At 54.2% G+C, this 22,546-nt stretch overlaps 1 protein-coding gene across 1 annotated transcript in view; it reads left to right on the top strand.

The window, feature by feature from the left end:
• Window positions 1-4,352: 4,352 nt before the first annotated feature.
• The window catches only part of LRP4 (LDL receptor related protein 4), a 67,839-nt gene continuing 49,645 nt past the window's right edge, over window positions 4,353-22,546 (top strand). The window contains exons 1-2 of the mRNA XM_055142161.1: window positions 4,353-4,576; window positions 20,831-20,977. Coding sequence (XP_054998136.1) covers window positions 4,513-4,576; window positions 20,831-20,977 — 211 coding nt within the window. The 5' untranslated portion in view covers window positions 4,353-4,512. The remainder of the gene's footprint in view (window positions 4,577-20,830; window positions 20,978-22,546) is intronic.

Below are 22,546 nucleotides of genomic sequence, written 5' to 3'. Positions count from 1 at the left end.
GGCCGAAGGGGTAGGATCGGGTAAAGTCACTTGCCTTGCATGCAGCCAGCCCTATCTCAATTTCAGCACTAGACACTATCACCTGAGCACTGACAGAAGTAACTCCTGAGTACAGAGCCAGGAATAGCCCCTGAGCACTGCCAAGTGTGGTCCAGCCCCAACCACTGTTTATTATTATTTTGAATTGTAATTGTAAACATTGTAATAAGAATTACAATGTTTAATTCTTTCTTTTTTTAATTTTTAAAAATTTTTACATGAATCACCATGAGGTACAGTTACAGACACAAACTTTTGTGGTTACGTTTCAGTCATACAATGATCTAGTACCCATCCCTCCACCAGTGTGCATTCTCCACCACCAATGATCCCAGTATCCCTCCCAACTTCCCCCCTTCCCCCCCCACCCCATCTCTGTGGCAGGGCATTCCCTTTTGCTCTCTCTCTCTTCTTTCGGGTGTTGTGCCAACCACTGTTTTATTTCTTTAAAATTTTTTTTTTGAGTTTTGGACCACACCCAGTGGCAATAAGGGCTTATCCCTGTGCTTAGAGATTATTCCTGGTGTGACTAAGGGCACCACTTAGGGTACCAGGGATTGAACCTGGGTCAGCATATGCAAGGCAAGAGCTCTACCTGATGCACTCTCTCTCTCTCTCCAACCTCAAGAACTGTTTTAAAGTGTGAAGCATAAGAACTTTGACTCTTTACAAAGAATCATGTTTAGAAATTCAGATTGTTGAATGGGACCCGGGTTATGAGAGCATTCTACCGACCCAACCAACTGCATCAAAATAGTGCCCATTTCAATTTTGCTGCTATAGCATCCCCTGTGTTTGCTTTGAAAGGACCATTAGTGATGGTCTAATTCAGGGCAATATTCTGATCTTGGAAATTCAGTTCCCCCGGATTGTCCTAGAAGGATGGGGAAGAGGGGTGGTGTTTCTGAGGAAACCAGTGCCTCTGAGACCCCTCTGGAATTGGCAGTTCCCTACAACTTTTCTGGGGGCATGTCCCAGAGGACAATAACAAGGGAGACAAACAGCCCATTCTGGCATGCTTTTCAGGATCTCTCACTCCAAACAAGAAAGTCTGAGAGGCCTGGTAAAAATAAATATGGCTTAGCACTCCTGGCACAAGAGCGGTTTCTGACAGCCAAGACTTAACTCACCCTAGGGGGTGACCCAGGCAAGGATTCGTTTCTACCCATTGATATTCCCAGTGACTCACAGCAGCCAGGGATGGCTCTGTGCACCAGAACTGAGCTGAACCATGGAGGAGGAGGCCTTGGGATGCACACAGCAAACACAGTCTCTCGAGCCTGAGTCAGACAGGGCCAGCCAGCCTCCCCCCTGCTTCCACAACCCCAGAAAAACAACACAAATCATGCTTTCTGGAAAGGGACCTGTCTGTCCTCTGCATACAGAGTGGAAACTGTTTCTAACTTCTTAATCCCCTGACATTGAAAGTATGGTGACCGCCTGTCCTGGATTTTTTGGACAAATGGATTCATTCTACCACATGTCTCTAGTTTTCATGTGGAACAAAATATGGTCTCCAGAATCAGATCTTTCTCAACAGGTTTAAAGGCAAGTCAGCAACTTATATTGAAACCCAGAGACCAAGACTGCATCAAAAAACATCTTAAGATGGGTGGGGGGACGGAGGGGCGAAGGGGGGCCGGAATGATAGCACAGTGGATAGGATGTTTACCATGCTCACAGCAGACCCAGGTTCGATCCCTGACATCCCATATGGTCCCAGAGCACTTCTAGAAGTTATTCCTGAGTGCAGAGCCAGGAGTAACCGCTGAGCATCGCTGAGTGTGGACCAAAAACAAACAAACAAAAAATGTTAGGTGGGATTGTGGGACGGACAGAACTGAACTTGTAGTGGCATACGCATATATATGTTGATTTGAACACGCATGATTTCACCACTGAACACATCTAAATATAAGCAGATCTGAAATTTTTATGATGTTGCAACGAAATTTCACTTAATTTTTTTTTCTTTTTGGGTCACATTTGGCGATGCACAGGGGTTACTCCTGGCTCTGCACTCAGGAATTACTCCTGGTGGTGCTCAGGGGACCATATGGGATGCTGGGAATCGAACCCGGGTCGGCCGCATACAAGGCAAATGCCCTACCCGCTGTGCTATGGCTCCAGCCCCTCACTTTAATTTTTTAAAAAAATCTGACAATTCTTTTTTTCCTTGGATTTCAGATTATGTGCAAGCTATTGAAGGCCTTCAGTCTCTCCTACCAGTAAAATCATGTAAACCTGACCTGACTCTACTGCCCCCTTCAGTCAGCAAGAAGAACTACACATATTCTGCAAAGTTCTCAGAAAAAGTTACCATGGAGATGCTTGTTCAACCACATTTCATTTGGGTGAAAATTTTCAGGCAAAACAGCATAGGAAAAGTATTGGCTAAGAAGGAGTTAACCACTTCATGGAGGGGAATGTTGCTTTTTTCAAATTAATGTTAGCTTTAATCAAAAATGGTTATTTCAAAGGGTTTGAAAACAAGCAAAGAAGAGTTTTCAACCTAACCTACCCTTTGGCAATATCTCCTAATATCTCTGCTTTGCACTATGCCAAGTTACATTTCTTTCAGCTAAATGAGGGTGTTTGGGTCTTCCACTTACATTTACTAGTAAGTGGAGGTGTTGGAAAGAAGCTTCAGGTTATCTGAAGCCAAGAAATTTTGACATACCAGCAGGGAAGCAGAGCTGATAGAATAGGATCCTTAAGGATGTACTTGGTAAAAAAGAAACATGACAGAGATCTGGGGAGATGGCTCAAAGGGATGATGGCATGCAGGAAGGGCAGGGTTTCATGCCCGGCTTGCGTATCTCAAAAGCATGATCCCCTGAGCACAGCAGGGTGTGGTCCTAAATTAAAAAGGAAAAAAAAAGTGACAAGACAAGATTCCAACTAGAAAATGGAAGATTCAACCTACAAAAGCAATCCACATGGTTATTTTGAGTTTCAGGCCATGCCTGGATGTACTCAAGGCTTAACTCCTGACTCTGGGCTGGTGGATGACTTCTGGAAGTGCTCAGGACCGGATGAGGTACTGGTTAGCTATGCGTCAGGCAACTGCCTTAACCTTTGCACTGACTCTCTGGACTAATCCAAATTATTAATGTGTTCCGGGAGACTCAGGCACCAAAGGTGTAAGAGGCATTTATAACTTCGTGTAGCACTGTAGCACGTCTTCCCGTTGTTCATTGATTTGCTCCAGCGGGCACCAGTAACATCTCCATTGTGAGACTTGTTACTGTTTTTGGTATATTGAATACACCTAAGGCTAGCTTGCCAGGCTCTGCCATGTGGGCGAAATAGTCTCCGGAGCTTGCAGGGCTTTCCTAGAGGGGCAGAGGAATTGAACCCAGGTCTGCTGCGTGCAAGGCAAACGCCCTACCCACTGTGCGATGGCTCATGTAGTAACCCTCAAATTCAATCTTGCCTGGAGGTCGATAGACTGAAACTAGGAGAAGGCTGATGTTTCAGGGACAAGTTCCAAACTGCAAGAAAGAACTTTTTGCCTTACTTCCCGGGAGGGGGGGGGTATTTTTTTTTTCTCTAAACGATGGAGAGACTATCAAGACTGATTTACCAAGACAGCAAGGAGGAACTTAATCTGTCTGGGCCAATTCTGGATGTCTGTGCTGGGGCCACTGGACGCAGACAACCACCTCAGGAAATGAGTAGATGAAAAGAAAGAAGGTCGTGGCGAGTGTGAGCCCTGGCCAGCGGGGGTGGGCGGGGAGAGGGGACTGAAACTCTCAAAGAGGGAATTCGGACGGTGAGAACGCTAGTTAAGAGACAGCCCCCCCGGACCCCCTGTCGCCCCTTGTTTGATGTCAGTAAAGACCAAGAGGATTATGCATTAGTCAGCCTTGCGTATTCCGACACATCAATAAAGTCTGCACTTGAGGCCGCTAGGGGGGCTGGGGTCACGTCCAGGCAACTTGGGTCAGGCCGGGTGCTCCCCCCCACTCCGCCCACGAGTTAGGTTAAGGGAGCAGGGCCCGAGAGGGGCCCCTTGGATTGATTTTTTTCTTTTTTTTAACTCGGGACACTGAAGCAGCCGCGATGGGGACGGGTAAGGGGCCCTTCTCTGGAGGGCGAGGAACGCAGGAGGGGCGGCGGAGAGCCGCAGAGCGGCGGGAGCGCTGCAGGCGCGGGCGGGTGGGGTCCGGGCCGGGGGGCGGGGGCCGAGGGCGGGAAGGGGCCGGGCCGGCGCGGGGGGCGGGCCCAGGCTCGGTGGCGGTGGCGGGGGCCGCGGCGCGGGGGGCGGGGCGGCGGGGCCCGGGACACCCCCCCCTGCTGGTCCCCTGGCGGGGCGGCCTCGGCGCGGGCGGCACTGCGGGCAGCGGCGGCGGGAGGGCGAGTGTCGGGGCGCGCGGCGCCGTGTCCCCGGGAACTTCCCCCGCTCGGGGCCCGTGCAACGACTCCCCGCGACGCGGGACCCCCGGGCCGGCCGCGGGTGGCCGCGGCACCATGAGGCGGCCGAGGGGCGCGCTGCTGCCGCCGCTGCTGCTGGGCGCCCTGCTCCTCGCGCACGGTAAGCGACCCGCCCGCCAAGTTTGTCCGGGGCTCCCCCGCCGCTTTGCGGGACGCCGGCTGGCCGGCCGGGGGACCCCCGAGGCCACCCCCTTCGCCTCCCCCCCAAAGGAAAGCGTGCGGGGAGGGAAACTTGCAGCGCCCCCCGGCCCCTCCGGGACGCGCGGCTGGGCCGGGCTGGAGCTCGCTCTCCTCGCCGTGGGGCTCTTGGAGGAGCCGGGGGCGGGGGGCGGCTTCCCTGTGGGGTTAAGACGGGGTCTGTGTGTCCTCGGTGCAAAGGAAGGCGTGCAAAGAAAAGGGGCGCGGGAGAGGACGGTGGCGAAGGCGGAGAGCGTGCACTCGGCTAGCCCGGCTTCCAGGCTCTCTCTCGCGCGGCGGAATCGGAATGCTTGAACTCTGGGGGGTGGGGGCTCCTCGGCTCCGGGAATAGTGCCCGGCACCCCAGACCTTGCTCCCACCCGAGGGTCTCGGGGGGCACTGCTTGGTCGCAGCATCTCCGCTTAGTGGTGTATTTGGGTTCCCTCTCTTGACCGCGGCCAATCAGCTACCTGCCCTGAGTCCTTACCGGAGGGGGTAAGGTGTGGGGGGGGGGGGTGGGGGAGAGAGAGGTTGGGGGGAGAAAAAGAGGGCAGAGAAGGGGAGAAACTGCTGGAAGGCGCCGCGGACCGTCCTGGAGGGGGGAGGCGGGTGTCCCCCGGCCGCGCGGTGACCCTCGGGGAGCCGCACGCATGGCAGCCGCACGGCGGCTTCATCTGCTCCTTGTTAATCTCGTGTTCGGTGCCCGGCGTCGCCGCGGGTGCGGACGGCGCCCGTGGGGATCTGTCTCCCCCGCGCCCCGGGCTGGCGTGCTGCACCCCGCGATTGTAGTAGCAGCTGCTCCTGCGTCTCGTCCCTGCCCCAAGATCACAGAACTTTGATCTTTGCACCCCAACGCAACCTGGTTGCGACTCTGCAGGCTGCTCGCCTCCGGGGATGAGTGGGAAGTGGGGTTCAGAATGGAGCCCCCCTCCCCAATCCCTACCCCACCCCCACCGGTCCAGCCTGGCCCTTCACCGGTTCTTTCTTTTCGGGGAGGAGAACGCCCGCCGCCGCCGCCGCCGCCGCCGCTGCCGCGCCGTGCACATTTCGGGGACTTGCCTAGCTGGGGCGTGGAGATGCCTGGGCACTTGTTTTAGAGATTGGTTCATCTCCCAGATCCCCCCCAGCAGCCCTCGTAGCCGTTACTGAAACTACCCGCGGGGTTTTAAATGACTTTTTTTTTTTTTCCACGCCGAAGTTGCTCTTTTCTCTCCAGTCTTCGCTGCAGCTTCCCCAGCCCTGGCCTGGCCGACCCACGTTCGTCTGTCTGCGCGCTGTGCTCTTCTTCCCCTCCTGTGCTCTCTCCTGCAAGGTTATTTGTAGCCTCTTCGGCGTGTTGGGACAGCGGCCCTACTGGGGTAGGAATGTGGCTGCTCTTCCCAACACATGGGCCCCTTAAAGGGACAGCTATTCATTTTGGGGGGTTTCCCCCTTCGGGCTGCAAGGGAAGACGATGGAACTTTCCTCTCGGCCCCCTGGAGGAAGTTTTGAAAAAGATCAAGGGAAATGGCATGGCACTAAGGAAAAAAAAAAAAGAAAGAAAGAAAGAAAAGGACTAAAACGGATACCAACAAAGCCAGAGAGGGGGAATTGTCGCCTCCCGCCCTAGGGAAGGAGGAACGGGTGGAAGGTTCTGGGCTGAGACTGGCCCAGAGGATTTCATGGCTCCAGAGCCTCCGGTCCCAAAAGCCAGCGCTGTATCTGCACTGAGAGTGAGAGCAGAGATTTGTGTGTATTGAGTGCTGCACATTAAAAATAATAAAAAAGGATAAAAGGGTTCTTGAGAACTCTTTTGGGTTCATTTTAAGGACAAATGCTTAATAGAACCTTCTAAACATGGGTGGCTGTGAGTGCCCGGGAAGAACAATGGACCAGTCCTGAAGGTCTGGCTTTCACCTGACCTGATTCTGGGCCATCCTTGGAGGATTCACGGCACCAGTGGAACTGAGCAGGGGCTTGAACCAAACATTCTCCCATGAGGATTCCCAACCCTGTTTTTTCAGGAGCTCAGGGAGAAGACTGGGGTGGTGGATCACAGCCCAGTTAAGCAGGCCTGACTTCTACTTGGAGGGAATTTAAGACCCCAACGTCTAAGACATTTGCTTAGATACTGCCAGGATGGACTTTTCTGGAATCCTCTAGCCTGAGCGTCACCAACCTTAAAGATTTGGGATGAGGGCCAGAGAGATAGTACAGTGGGTAGGGCACTTAACTTGCACATGTTGACTGGGTTCTAACCCCAGCACCCCACAGGGTCCCCTGAGCCCCACCAGGAGTAATCCTGGAGTGTACAGCCAAGAGTAGGCCCTGAACATGGCCAGTTGTAGCCCCAAAGCAAAAGCTTTGGGAAGAGAATGTAATTGCTGGTATTCGCCATGGATCCCTTCCTCTGGAGGGGGGAGGTGAGGCCTCAGATCATCTTAGCACCATTTTTTTTTTTTTTTTGCTTTTTGGGTCACACCCGGCGATGCATAAGGGTTACTCCTGGCTCTGCACTCAGGAATTACTCCTGGCGGTCCTCAGGGGGACCATATGGGATACTGGGGATCGAACCCGGGTCGGCCGCATGCAAGGCAAACGCCCTACTCTATCGCTCCAGCCCCACATCTTAGCACCATTTGTAGAGGGGAAAGCTTGCCTTGGAATGAAGGTTGGGAATTCCACCCTGGAGCGCTCAGGTTGAAAACGAGTGTTTTCTCAGGATGATCACAAATAGTGGGGCTGAGATGGGGACCCCTTTCCCTCAGGTTTTGTAAGGTTACCGGGTTGACCTTGTCCCAGATCTTATTGGGCTTGGGAAAGACGGCTTGGCTTGTCACTGATTTTGGACTTCCTCTTCTGGCCCCCACGGGATATCAGATGACATCTTTGGGACTTGCACATGGCATTAAGAGTGACAGGTGCAAGGGAACCAAGCCTGAACATGACCCACACAGAGCACGTTGGGCATGTGCATTTTCTGGGCCAGTAGGGAACATGGGAGGTTACGGAGCACCGGGTATTATGTAGGTCTTTGCTCACCCTTTCCACAAATTGACTCACTAATCCTGACCCATGAAAAGAAAATAGTGGGAGGGAAAACAAGACTTTGTTGCCTCAAAGAGAAGTTCAATACCAGGAGTTTCCTGAAGAGGAACAGGTTTGCGTTAAGGGGGCACCCTCTTTGTGTCTTTTCGGACTGGGCACATCTCATGATTAGCAGGCATGGTAGCCGGTTTCCGCCACAGCCTGTCCACATTCCTTGATGCCGTTTAGCCATGAGTTTTGTCACAGTTGCCTGGGCTTGGGGCATCTGGGCCCCAGACTTGGCTGGACTGCCAACTCATCGCCGGCATCAGGAGCCCTCCTCAGCCTGGTGGGATGCGGTGTTGAGGGGGAGACTTTGAGCTGCTGTGTTGGCCGCCACTGTCCCAGTGTGGCACTATAAATAGCTCGGGTGAATGTCTGTGCTTGCTGAGCTCCCAGTGTGTAGAGCTGGCAGGACCGGTGTGTGAGTGTGTGTGTGTGTGTGTGTGTGTGTGTGTGTGTGTGTGTGTGTGTGTGTGTGTGTGTGTGTTCCTCTCTGACCACGCCGGAGCATTCCAGACCTGGGGCTCTGCACCCATTCATTGGCTCATTCATTCAGCAGGCTCACATTTGTCAGGCTGTGATCTAATCACTTCTCGCAGAGCTCCGGGATTTGGAAGCATATGCAGGCGGGCCTGGGTTTAAATCCGGTTTTCGGCATTTCATCGTGACCCTGTGCAAAATACTTCATCGCCCTGAACTTCTGGGGCTCTCGTCTGTGAATGGAGCCATACTAAATGATTGACGGTAAAGGATCACCCGAGACTCTTGGGAGAAGTAAAGGAGAATAATATGTTCAGAGCGTTCAGGGCAGAGCCTAACAACTCCTGTGTTGCTATAGGCCTGAATAAATATTAGCTGTTTGTTAGCAAGCTTGTATAAGTGGATTAGGGGTAGTTCTTGCCCTTTTAGGATCTAGGTAAACACTAAATTATACTAGAGTGGCAGGGGTTAAAATGGAACCCGAAATTTTCATTCAACTTTTTTTCCCTGTTCTCTTTTGAAGACCTTGCAAGCATCCCCCCATTCCCGGCTGCCCCATATCTCGTGAAACCTAAGCAGAGTTCTCTCCTGTTTCAGAAAACTGTCACAAAGGAGGGCTCTTAAGCCAGCAACAGGTGAGCCTGAGGAGCCGTCTCTGCTCTAGTTGGTCTGGGCGAGGTCCAGGGTGAGGCCCTGGGAGTTGGCCCCCCGCTGAGCAGGTAGCAGTTGTCTCAATGCAGGGGGCTGGGTGCTGCCTTCAGCAGTCTGCGCACAGGGATAATTGATGTGGGTCTCAAGTCCCCAACTGACCCTCAACCCCAGCCCCTCCACCCCAGAAGCTTGACCCCTGGTGTCTCTTTGTTTCTTCCTTTTAAGTCCATGCCAATGATGTGATGTTTGGGAGGGGTGGGGGTAGGGGGTTCAGAAAGTGCCCGGTCACCCAGAACAGCCAGGAAAATAAGCTTGAGTTTCTTGGCAGCCTATGGACTCCAATTTTGGTTCTGCTTTTGTGATTTAGCAAGAAGCAAACAGCCCAGGTGCCCTTGGGCACCTCTTCCGTCCTTGCGAGCAAACTCCTTTCTTTTATGGCACGTAGGCTGTGCCATCCGGGTTCACGGCTGAGTGGACGGGGCGTGAGCCGGCCTCACGCCCCGCTGTGCCGGCTCTGGTTAGGAGGGGGAGAGAGGCGCTGCCCGTGCCCCCGCTGGGAGAGTCTGGCCATGACTGCAAGCCCCGACTTGGCCTTCTGATTTCCCCCCTCACCTCTGTGCAAAGCTGGGGATAAGAACTACCAGCCAAGCCGGAAACAAAAGACAGGGAGCAAACCCTCCCACCTGGCTGAGAGTGCGCTCACAAAGGTGGCGCTGCATAATTTATCACGCCAGGGTTTCTGGGGGGCAGAAAGCTCAGGGGTGTGTCCAAGGGAGAGTCTCCCCTGCCCCGTGGAGAGTCAGGCAGGTACAGAGGAGGGTCTTGGGGGGAGACGCCTTATTAGCAAGCGGAATGAGGGGGTGTGGGGGTCATATGTGGAGAAAGGAAAGGGGGTGTTTCCCGGTTTCTTCCATGACCCCGGCTTTGGGAACCCTGTCACCTCCACTGACCACTGACCATGCCATTGACGGTTTCCTTTGGCAAACCAGAGGGGAGAGGCAGGTTCTGATGTGCATGGGCCTTGAAGTCAGAAAGGGGGCGCTCTGCTCCTCCTTCCACATCCCCACCCCTTGCAGCTCAAACAAGTTTCAAGGAAGAGTCAGGGTGGGAGTGAAAGCAAATGACCCTCAAAGGTGTCACCCCCAAAGGAGTGCTTTAGCTCCTCTGGGAGTGAGACATTGGCCAGGGGGGACACCCTGGGGCCTGTAGTCTGTCACCTGTGCCCACCCGGCTGCTGGCATGTTCCGTCTCTCTCCATTCCCTGGCACCGTGGCAAGTCGCATGTGTGAACTATTCTATGTGGCAGCCTTCTGAGTAGTAGACGCTCTCAGCCTCTCCTCTTTTTTTCCCCTAAATGTTCTTTGTGGGGTCTCCCACGAGGCACTCTGCAGGCCTGGGGGCTTCTGGTGATTCTGAGTCACCCGGGCTGGCTGTCTGACGTGAAGGTCTGAGGATGCTGGCCGCTCAGGCTCTGGGTGCCAGGGATTCCCCAGGCCACCTGTGCTGATGCTCAGAGTGAGTACCGTGGGTGGCAGGGATCCAAACGGGGTTGGCCATGCAAGGTAAGCGCCTTGACCCCTGGACTATGTCTCCGGCCCCTGTCGGGTGCCTGTCTTACTCGTGGGAAGCTAAGTGTCAGCACTGTCCGCTCTCACTCGTGTGAGAGGACTGGAGCCCCGAGCCTAAACTGAGCCCAGGCTCCCTTGGAGAGAAAATATTTTCTATCCAAGCTGTCCCAGGAGCGCACGAGCGGAAACTCTGGGTTTCCTCTTCGAGGAATCTCTCCCCCCTTGGTTTTCAGTTATCCTCGGGGAAATCCAGGGCAGGAAGAACTCACTTGTCAGGTGCCTTTTGATGTAGGGAGGCTTTCCGAAGCTCCCCTCCGGGAGAAGGGCTTTGTGGCTCCCTGAATCCAGGTGTTCTGAGGGGTGGGGGAGAGGAGAGCAGTGTTTGAGTCACCCTTCCTCGAACGCCTCACGATCCATCTGACTTCTGTTGAATCTGTGAAAGTGGGGGGCGGGAGGAGGGGTGCGGTGTTTTATTTTAGTGGAGTTTGGGGGCTACACCTAGCAGAGCTCAGGGGCTTCTCCGGGGACTGTATGCAGTGCTGGGAGTCGAACTGAGGTCGGCCACTTGCAAGGCAACACCTTAACCCCTGGACGATCTCACTGGCCCCTGGATCTGTGACATGTTGACAGAGCCTCTGGGTAGGGTAAATCAAATTTTGAGGACTCGTACGAAGACGCCTAGTGTCAGAGCTCCTTGTTGAGAGAAAGGACACACTGAGATAAAACTGATGAGTTTCGTCTCATCAATAATACAAATGATTGCATTAATAATTTCATAATATCATCATCATCATTCACACACACATAGTGAATGACGATAAGAGTTGGCCTGGTTGGGGATAGGGAATACCGTGTGCTTTGGAGCAGGCGAGCAGGTCTCTTTGCTGTGGTATTTTCTCTTTATAGGGTCATTTATGCCACCATTAAACCCAGGGAGTGCCACTGCGCTTGGCCCACAGGAGGGGTTTTGGACATCTCAGCTCTGCCACAGAAGGTCTTAATCATTAACCCAACTGTCCTAACGTCTGGATAAGACAATTCATAGTGAATCTGTTTTAGTATAGCAATGGCAAGAACTTCAGTCCATAGAGAGTGGAGGATGTGCTAAATGCTTTTTTTTTAAGTCAACTCATTTAAAGCTCACGATCTTCATAAATTTCATGGCTTTGAGGCCCCACAACATCTTATAGCCTAGTTCTCTCTTGGAGAAACTGGCAAGCTATCAAGAGTTTCCTGCCTGCACGGGAGAGCCTGGCAAGCTCCCCGTGGAGTATTCATATGCCAAATACAGTAATAATGATGGGTCTCATTCTCCTGACCCTGAAAGAACCTCCAATGTGGCACCATTGGGAAGGACGAGTAAAGAGAGGCTGCTAAAATCTCAGAGCTAGGACAAATGGAGACATTACTGGGCCCACTCAAGCAAATCGACAATCAATGGGGATGATCTTCCTATGAGGCGAGGAGCTCTTACCTCCTGGAAAACTAAGGCCAAAAGAAATTCAGGAACGGGAGACCGCTCAGCAGGCCAGAGCTTGTGCTTTGCAAGAAGGAGGCACTGGGTCTGATCCCAACACAAGTCTCCCTCCCCGCACTCCAGCACCACTGGGAGTGGCCCCAGATCTCTGAGCCAGGAGTAACTCCCGAGCCCTGGCAGCTATGGCCCCAAAACAACCAAGGGAAAAAAGAGATTTGATAACTTGTCTAGGCTCTGACAACTAGGCATTAGATTAGTTTTGCTCCCATTTCGGGGGGGGGGGTTGTTTTGTGGGGCTGGCATGAGGGCTGTTTGGTTGGTTTTGATTTGGGGCCATACCTGGCAGTGCTCAGGGCTTAGTCCTGGCTTTGTGCTCAGGGACCACGCCAGGCAGGCTCAGGGGACCATAGGAGGTGCCAGGGATTGAATCTTGGTCAGGTGTGTGCAAGGCACGCGCCCTCCCCGCTACACTATTGCTTCTGCCCTGTTCCCATGTTCTTAACACAATCTCTTTTTTCTGCCTCCTAATGCGGGGGGCAGACCAACAAGAACTTCTTTTCTGTGTTGAAGAATAACAGGAGAGGACTGAAGTTGCTGTGGCCAGCAGTGGTGCATCTGCTGTTCCCATAGAGAAGGCCCTCCAGCGGAGGGCTTCGCCAGGTCCATTTCGGACCACCTAGGGAGAAATCAGTAGGTTCATCTGTATCACAGACTGATAATTTGGCTAGCGAAAAAGAACTCTTTGCTTGTGTGTGTGCATGTGTGTGTGTGTGTGTGTGTGTGTGTGTGTGTGTGTGTGTGTGTGGTGGAGGGGGTGCAGTCCTGGTGATGGTGTATGTTGGGGCATGCAGACCTGGGGATCAAACCCAGGGTTCCCTCATGTAAAGCATGTGCTTAGCCCATTGAGCCATCTCCCCCTCCCTTAAGGACAAAGAAAATGGACTTAACCTGGATGGAATGGACTAAGAAACTAAGAAACTGCCTTAAAAAAGATTTCTGGGGTCCAGAGAGATAGCTCATGGCTGACTCTATGCTTTGTCTCCTATAAAGGATACAGGCTTTTGATCCCTGGCATTACATGATCCCTTGAGCACTGCTGGGAGTGACCCACGAGTACTGAGCCAGGAGTAGGGAGTAGTCCCCAGTCACCACTTGGTGTAACCTCCTATTCAACCTCAGAAGAGGCAAAAATTAAAATTAATTTCCTAAAATTAAGACTTTTTTTTTTTTGCTTTTTGGGTCACACCTGGCGGTGCACAGGGGTTACTCCTGGCTTTGCACTCAGGAATTGCTCCTGGTGGTGCTCAGGGGACCCTATGGGATGCTGGGAATCGAACCCAGGTCGGCCTCGTGCAAGGCAAATGCCCTACCCACTGTGTTATCACTCCAGCCCCCAAATTAAGAAATTTCTGGGGCTGAAGAGGCAGTATAGCAGGGAAAGCATTTGCCTTGCATGCAGTGGACCCATTCACAGCACCCCATAGGGTTCCCTGAGTACTGCCAGGAGTGATCCCTTAACACAGAGCCAAGCTTAAGCCCTGAGCACCTCCCGGTATGGTCCCCAACCCCCTCCCCATCCCTCCCCCCAGGAAACAAATTAAAATATTTCTGTTTTCTTGAGTACAGGTTAAGCAAAAAAGATTTTTTTTTTTTTTTGCTTTTTGGGTCACACCCAGCGATGCTCAGGGGTTACTCCTGGCTTTGCACTCAGGAACCACTCCTGCACTCCTGGCGGTGCTTGGGGGACCATATGGGATGCCGGGGATCGAACCCAGGTCGGTCGCGTGCAAGGCAAACGCCCTACCCGCTGTGCTATCGCTCCGCCCCCCCAAAAAGATATTTTTATTATTGCGATTCACTCTTTCCATGGACTCCAGCTCTCACAGAGCTCTAGAGAAACAGCATTTGTCCATCCACTCACGTTACAGTTTTGTATTAATCATCTTCATTTCAAGCATTACATTATGCGCCGTGAATACAGAGACAAAGCCTTGCTCTCATATAATTCCTACTGCTGAGAAGCTTCTAGTCAGTGAGCAGTGATCCCAGAGTGGGTTAAGGAAAGGAGGTGTGGGGGTGGGACGGGGTGGGGGGCAGGAGCTCTGGCTCGGGGGACCTTCAGTCTAGCTCCTGGCGCCAGGTGGGCAGCGTCAGCTGAGAGTTCACTTCCTGGCCGCCTCCTGCTACCAAGCCTTTCCCTTTTTTGGTGTTCATTCTGTTCTTTCCTCTGCTAGCGCTGTCCTCTTCAGCAGGGTCTGTTTATGATACAGTTTCCAGGTACCTCCGGGATGAGCCAGCCCCCCACCCAGCCCTTCCTCTCCACATATCCATTGCGTCTTCCTCCACCATCCCTCCCCGCCCTTCAGAGCAAGTAGCTTTCTGAATGGGTCCAGGGATAGGTCCTTTGATTGGTGTGGACATAGCTGGGGAGGTCATTTCCTAGAACTCCCGAAGTAAGATTTATCTCCTCACCATTGCGGCCAGTGGACTGGAGCAGAGAGATCTTTTGCTTAAGGGAAATATCCTCTGCAACCAGAGAGGTAAGTCAGCGGGCAGGAGCACAGGCTGTGGATGCAGGAGTCTGGGCTTCCGGCCCTGGCACCACGTGCTCCCTGAGCATCCATCCGGCTGAAAGGAGTCCCTGAGAAGCTGGTTGTGGGCCAAAACCAGGCCCTAACAATAGAGGCCAGAGAGATGGCACAGGAGGTGAGGCGCTGGTCCTGTGTGCTGCAGTGGCAGCGGAGACCCTGATTGGAATCCATGGCATCATGTGGGGTCCCCTGAGCACCACGGGGGTGGGGGGATTACTCCTGAGCACAGAGCCGGGATAGCCACCACTCCGCCCCAAATCAAATAGCACTTAAGAACTTTAAGAGTGGAGCCGGGAGGCTGGAGCGATAGCACAGCGGGTAGGGCATTTGCCTTGCACGTGGTTGACCCGGGTTCAATTCCCAGCATCCTATATGGTCCCCTGAGTGCAGAACCAGGAGTAACCCCTGAGCATCACTGGGTGTGACCCAAACAAAAGCAAAAAGGAAAAAAAAAAGAACTTTAAGAGTGTATATATACAGGACCAGAGAGATAGTACAGCAGGTAAGGCGCTTGCCTTGTACGCGGCCAACCCAGATTTGACCCCCGGCACCATCTAGGGGCCCCCAAGACCTGCTAGGAGTGATTCCTGAGCACTGCTAACTGTGACCACAGAAAGTAGATAAACAAAAACGAATATATCCTCTACTTATCTGAGGATTGATTTTCTTTTCCTTTTCTGGGGTAATTCCTTCCACACTGGGGTGGACAGCATACCCCACACTCATTGGCTGCTTCTTCCTTAAAACCCCCCACCTTTGGGTTTTCTTTTGTTTTTAGTTTCAAGTCACAGTAGGCTGTATTCAGGGCTTCCTCCCGGCTCTGTGCTGAGGGATTCCTCCTGGCAGGTATCAGGGGGACCATATGTAGTTGTGGGGAGGAATCGAACCGAGGTTGGTTGCCTGCAAACGCTTTAATGCTCGGACTCTCTCCAGCCCCTGCCTTCTCACCTTAGGTTCAGCTTGAAGAAAAGCTGGTCTGGGACTAGAGAGATAGTTCAGCAGGGAGGGCACTTGCCTTGCATGTGGCTGACCCAGATTCAATCTTTGGCATCCCAAAGGGTCTCCACGCCCCTTCAAGAGTGACCCTTGAGCTCAGAGCCTGGGGTAAACCCTTGAGCATCACCCTGTGTGGTCCCCCAAAACAAAAACAAAACAAAAATAGCTGATCTGTAGCAGTGTGTGGTCACTGTCCCCTTCGGGCCTCCAGACTGCATCTCAGCAGTCTATAGATGATGGGGAGCAATGCCTCTCGAGCTTGGGGGGGTTGTCAGTGTTCCCTGGGAAGCTCGGGGCCAGTCTGGATTCGGAGTTTCTGCGTTCAGAGGAGAACACTGGTCTGAGGGTCAGATCATGGCAGCCATCCTAGCATCCTAGGTCTCCAGGAGCCTGCAAGTGAAGAGACCCATTCACTGTGCCCTAGAAAAATGACTCACGTAGGAAAGCATCCTACGAGAATACAGTGGGTGTGCAAAAGTGGCCTGCACACTGTCAAGAGAGTCTGCAAAATAGTAGTGACCATAGAGAATCCTGACTCGATCAATAGTATGGAAGCCCAGACCTACTCTGGACCAAGACATCATGGAGGCACTGGGTCAAAGGGTGTGCCTGGAGATGGCCTGTCCACTCCACACCCCACCCCCACCCCATCATGGACCTGCAGGCCTGGGAAACTGGTGTTGGGACTTAGCAGTGACTGGAACGAGACGTCACTGTTTGAGACACAAACTTGCCATCTGTTGCTAAAGGAAGCCTGTTGCAGAAAGGAAAGGAGCCAAGAGACTTTTCTAGATCTCTCTTTTCTGCCTCTCAGGGCTGGGGGAATTCTCATAGTCATGGTACCTTTTCCAGGGAGGCAGTGCAGTGAACAGGTCTAGAGCAGAGGCTCCGGGCTATGTGTGGACACTGCCCCCAACCTTCAGTACCTTAGATGGAAGGACAGATGTCCCCTGCACATCCCAGCGTCCTCAGCTGCCAGCTCCCAGCACGGTGGTGCAGACTTGATGACTGGCATGTGGAAGTGCTTGGAGTTCCCCTGGACCTCCAGAAGCAAGAGTGTGTTACTAAGAGGCTTTTTCTGTGAGCCAGCCCTGGGCTGAGCCATTTACCTGGATTATTTCATTCAGTCTTTAAAAAAATCCCTTAGGGGTGCTGGAGCCATAGTAGAGTGCGTAGGGCGCTTGCCTTGCATGCAGCAGACTCAGGTTTGATCCCGACATACCCCCTAGGATCCCCTGTGCACCCCCAGGAGTAACTCATGGGTGTGTAGAGCCAGGAGTAAATTCTGAGCATCGCTAGGTGTGGCCCAGAAACAAAAACAAAACTCTTGGCGGTGCAGTTTTCTTTCCTCCCATTATACAAATGAGCAAAGGGAGGCTTGAGAGATGCGGTTTGTGGCAAAACCAGGCTTTGATCTGGAATCTGCTCTCTGTTGCCATGGTCCCCTGAGTCCGGTGCCCCGTCAGGATGGTGCCCACCTTTGCCTCTCAGGGAAGGCAGTGACAAGTCATTGGGTGAGTGGTTGAGGTTGGGGAGCACCTGTACCCTTAACACCGGATGACTTGATGGTCGAGAATAATGAACACATTGAGGAGAGCGCTCTCCAGGTTGAATCGAATTAAGCCAAAGGTCTGGGCCCGTCTGCCGTGTGCTTGGCAAGCAGCCTGCGAGGCGGGAGCAGAGCCGAGCTCGCTAACTTCGCTCTTGGCTCACGGAAGACCAGTGTCCCACCCACAGCCGGTTGTTTCTATTCTTCCCTCTCCTTTCTTTTAGTTTGAAGAGGGTTAAAAAGCTGCCCTTTCTGATCACAGCCAGGATTGGAGTGAAAAGGCTGAATTCCACCTCCAGGGCTCCCAGAGGGGAGGTCACTCTGGGGAATCTAATGAGACTGTCGGTGGATGAAGGCTCCAGCTCAGGTTCTGTCCGACCTCACGGGCTGATACTCAGATGCTGCAGAACGGGCAGGAAGTCCTGACTCCTTAGCTGCCTGCACCGGACTCATGCCCACCCCAAGGAATGCTTTGTTCTTGGAATCTGCCAGGGGAAACCTGAACTTCTGTCATCACTCTGTCCAAAGCAGGGGAGGGCCGGGGCAAATGTCTTAAAAGACCCAGAGGGCCTTTGCATGCGGTACCTGGATGCTTCGTGCTCTCACGGTCCTAGGCCTTGGATTCCACTCAGGGGAGGGGGCCACTCCTGCCAGTGTTTGGGGGACTGTGTGGTGCCAGGGATTGGACCTAGGGCTCCCACATGCAAAGTACGTATTCCAGCCCTTTGAGCTATCTCCTGACCCTGGTAATTGTGTTTTTCATAGAGGTGACTTGGGGGAACTTGGGGTCACACCGGTAGTATGTAGGGCTTATTCCTGGCCTCCAGGGATACTCCTAGCGGTGGTGGAGAGGGGACCATATGGACTGCTAGTGACCAAACTGGGATTGGCCACGTGCAAGGCAAGCGCCTTAATCCCTGCACCGTCTCTCCCTGGCCCCAGTGCTTATGGTCTTCAAGCCAAGGTCTTCTGAAAAATGTCTTCCCCACTTCCTTATACCCGGCCCCCACTCCTGTCCTGCGTGTATCAAATACCTTCCGGATGCCAGGGCCTGGGTTAGTTTCTCCCCCATCCTGGGGACCTTTCACAAATGGGGAAACGGAGCCTTAGGGAGCCTGTGACTTACCTGAGGTGGCCCGCGGGTGTGGAACCCCATCTGGGTGCTCCAGACCCAGGGCTATCCCCTCTCCCCCTCCCCCGCCCCACTCCCTCCCCCAGGGCACTCTCACCCCAGTTACTCGGTGCCTCCTCACCCATCCCCGCTCCCTTCCGCCCACAGCAGCCCTCCGGAGACATCTGGGGCTGGGATCCCTGAGCTGGGACTGTGCTGGGCCCCGTGGGTTGTTGGGCAACTCCTGGCCCCTTCCCATGAGACTGGGAGGCAAACCCTCCCCTGATGGAGAGCGCCTGAGCTGGCCGTGCTCACCCTCCCCGCACAGAAACCACATGCGTGGAGGCTTTGGGGCTCCTGGTTCCGGCCTGTTGAACCCTGCGAGAGTGCCCTCCAGTCGATGCTCTGCACACTGCCAGGCAAGGCTGGGTGCCACCCAGGCTGAGCTGGCCACAGGACATTAGTGCTTCAGCTCTGGTACTAGGGTCTGGGTGGAGCAAAGCCCCCTCCCTTCTCAGGACAGGCCTGAGAGGCAGATGTGGGGCAGCCCAGGGGGTCTCGGGGAGGGGGGGGCTTGTGCTCCCTGGAGGAGGCTCCTGTGCCTGGTCGCCGCCTTCTTGAAGGTCCTCGGATGCCATGTCTCCGACAGCTTCCTCAGCTTCTCCAGGAAATCCCGCTCTTCCCGAGGGCAGCTGGAATCCTTTGCATGTGGAGGGGCGGGCAGGGCCTCAGTTCAGAGTCTGCTAGAAGATCTGGTCCTTTGTTCTAGAAATGTGCATTTTGCCAGTAGTCTCAGGGGTTTACTATCTAAAAGTCTATCCATTGGTCCATCTTTCCATCCATCCATCTGTCCACCCAACCATCTACTCACCCATCCATCCATCTGTTCATCCTCCCATTGGTCCATCCATCTTTCATCCACCCATGAATATGTCCATCCATTTTTCCATCCATCCATTTCTTCCTCTTCTTTTCCTCCCTCCCTCCCTCCCTCCCTTCCTTCCTTCCTTCCTTCCTTCCTTCCTTCCTTCCTTCCTTCCTTCCTTCCTTCCTTCCTTCCTTCCTTCCTTCCTTCTCTATTCCTTCTTCCGTCCTCTTCCTTCCGTCCTCCCTTCTCCCTTCTCTCTCTTTCTCTCTCTCTCTGTCTGTCTCTCTCTGTGTCTCTCTGTATCTGTCTCTGTTTGTCTGTCTGTCTGTCTGTCTGTCTCTCTCCCTTTTCCTTTCTTGTTCAGGAATCAATTCTGATTGACTCAGGGAACCATATGTGACTGTGATCGAACCCAAGGTGGCTGTGTGCAAGACAAGCATCCTACTGGGGTTGTCCTGTCCCTCTGGCCCAATCCATCCCTTTTCCTCCCTCCTCCCTCAGCTGCAGTTAGGAACCCCTGCCTCTGCTGACACTTCCCCTTGGGGTTGAAGTGCAGATGGCAGCATCTAGGACAATCCCCACTTTTTTTTTTTTTTTGGCTTTTTGGGTCACACCTGGTGATGCATAGGGGTTACTCCTGGCTCATGCACTCAGGAATCACTTCTGGCGGTGCTCAGGGGACCATAAGGGATGCTGGGGATCGAACCTTGGTCGGCCACGTGCAAGGCAAATGCCCTACCCGCTGTGCTATCGCTCCAGCCCTGCCATCCCTGCTTTTGGAGGGGTCAGCCACACCCTTTCCTCCTGGGCCTGTGCACTAAGTTGGGTTGTGCCGGAAGCTGAGGATTTACATGAGGGAGGGGGTCCAGAGAGTCTGGCCTGGGCCCAGAGAGGGGGAGAGGACCTGACTTTCCCCAGCCAGAGGGAGAGGCAAGGAGAGGACTAGGGGTGGTAGAGATGAGCTGCTTTCCCAGCTGCAGCTGCCCAGCGGGTTAGATGAATGCGGGCAGGGGGCAATGACCTGGCAGAACCCTTTGTTCCAGCTGAGGCTGGAGCCAGGGCACCGAGCCATTCACACGCCATCCTGGGGCACCCTGCTGGGCATGCTAGGCCCCGGGGCACAGCCGCTGGTCATGGGACTTGGCCTGGCAGGTCGCCGGGGCGCTCACCGGGACTCCCAGCTGCGCTGCAGAGGCGGGGCCTGTGCCCCCCCACACACAGGATGGCCTCAGGGGCCCCCCTCCTCCGGGTCATCCTTCTCAAATGCATCCTAAGGAGCCTTCTGAGCCGCCTGCACTTCCTGCCCCCGCCTCGTCTTGGAAGTGGCTCCGACCTTTCCTTTCCTATTTCTTGCCCTCTGTCCCCCGGACCCGGGCCCACTCAGCGCCAACCATGCCCTCATCACCCCTTAGTTGGAGAGAGAAGGAAACGGAGGCCTCCCGGCCACAATCCAGATGTCCCCTGCACCCCTCCCCCCAAGACCTCTGAGCCTCCCAGCTGGCCTCGTTTTCCTCTGGGCCTTTGGGGAGGGTGCCATTCCCGAAAGTTCTGTCCTAGTGGGAGACCCAGACTGTGAGCGTGGGGTCAGAGGAGGGTCTTCCTGCCCCGGGCATGAGCGTTTCCTGGGCCGCCACAGGGCCCCTCTCCCTGCTGCAGTGGCTCTGCTGGGGCGGGAGTGGAGCCCTCCTGGGTTTGTCTTTATTTTATTTTTCTCTGCCGTGCCGGGAATCGAACCTGGGGCCTCACGTTCCAGGGCAGGTGCTCACTGCACCACAGAACCCCGGCCCCAGCCTCACTGGCTCTGTCGCCCCACCTAGGCCATGCGGGCAGCCCTGAATGCGCTTGTGGCCGGAGCCACTTCACGTGCGCGGTGAGCGCCCTCGGCGAGTGTACCTGCATCCCCGCCCAGTGGCAGTGTGACGGAGACAACGACTGTGGCGACCACAGCGACGAGGACGGATGCAGTAAGAGCCTCTCAGAGCAAGGGGGGGGGGGGAGTGGGAGTGGGTCCAAGGCAGGCCCTGGGGTGTGGGCAAGGATGCTCTGACCTGGGGTCCTTCTGGGCTTCAGGTGGGTGAAGGGGAGGGAGGGAGGGGGACTCGCCAGCCAGAGCAGCCGGGGTTCATAGCCTGCTCGGCTCCCATCCTCCCGAAGTTCCCACATCCTGGGCACTACCTGTAGCTCGTCTCTTCACCAGACCTCTGTGTGTTTGTGAGGGGGTGTGTGTGTTTGACCTGGGGAGTTGTGCATCTGTGTGAGGTGCCGGGGAGCCAGCCTAGGGCCTCCCACCTGCAAAGCCTGTGATCTTCCCTAGACGCTCATCCCTGGCCCTATTTGTGCTGGGGTTTTTTTTGTTTGTTTTTTTTTTCTTTTTTGGGTCACACCCGGCGATGCACAGGGGTTACTCCTGGCTCTGCACTCAGGAATTACTCCTGGCCGTGCTCAGGGAACCATATGGGATGCTGGGATTTGAACCCGGGTCGGCCGCGTGCAAGGCAAACGCCCTACCCGCTGTGCTATCTCTCCAGCCCCTATTTGTGCTGTTTTTGAATGGTTTTTTTTTTTAGGGGGAAGGGGCCACATCCAGCTGTGGTCAGGGGCTACTCCTTCCTCTGTGCTCAGTGACTCCTGGCATTGCTCGGGGACTCTGTGTGGTAGGGGATGTAGACCAGGGCAAGTGCCGTAACCCCTGTACTACCTCTCCAGCCCTTGCATTTTTTGTTAAGTTTTGTAGCCACTCCCGCCCACACAGCAGAGCCTGGCAAGCTACCCGTGGTGTGTATTCGATATGCCAAAAACAGTAACAACAAGCCTCATAATGGAGATGTTACTGGTGCCCACTCGAGCAAATCAATGAACAATGGGACGACAGTGCTACAGTGCTTTGTTACCACACCCAGCAGTGCTCAAGGCTTATCCCCAGCTCTGTGCTCAGGGATCACTCCTGGCAGGCTCAGGGGACCATATGGGATGCCTGGGATCAAACCCGGGCCGGCCGTGTGCAGGGCAAGCGCCCTCCCCTCTGTACAATCACTCCAGCCCCTGCCGTGGGCGTTTTTAAAAACATGCTTCCTAGACCCAGACGCCTCTTATTTCTGTGTCTCTCACAGGGATACTCGGGTCACATTTTTGAAGCCGTAAGCTTTGCAAGAAATCTTATATCCCCTCCCAGTCTCCCCGGCCCCGAGTGGAATGCCGCAGGCCTGGTGGCCGTGGCTGCCCTGACTGGGCTCTGTAGAAAGATTTTTGCACTCGTCGTCTGGGTACAGGGGTGCAGCCTCCAACTTGCAGCACCTGTGTCTGAGGGTGGCTAATTAGTCTAATAATAAGAATGAAGCTACTCGGCCTGATTAACCCTAACCAACCGAGCTAATTGTGATGATGGTGAATGCCTGGCTTTCATGTAGCCCTTTCATACACATTATCTCCAAAGACCTCCCGCTGCCGAGTGCAATTATCCCATTGTCCTGAGAACCTCCGGCACAGAGCAGGTAACTGCCTCGCTGGCCATGATAAGTAGTAATGAGGTCTAG

The sequence above is a fragment of the Sorex araneus genome, chromosome 6, assembly GCF_027595985.1.
Source record: "Sorex araneus isolate mSorAra2 chromosome 6, mSorAra2.pri, whole genome shotgun sequence".
Classification (NCBI taxonomy): Eukaryota; Metazoa; Chordata; class Mammalia; order Eulipotyphla; family Soricidae; genus Sorex; species Sorex araneus.
This window is presented reverse-complemented; position numbering and strand designations above follow the sequence as displayed.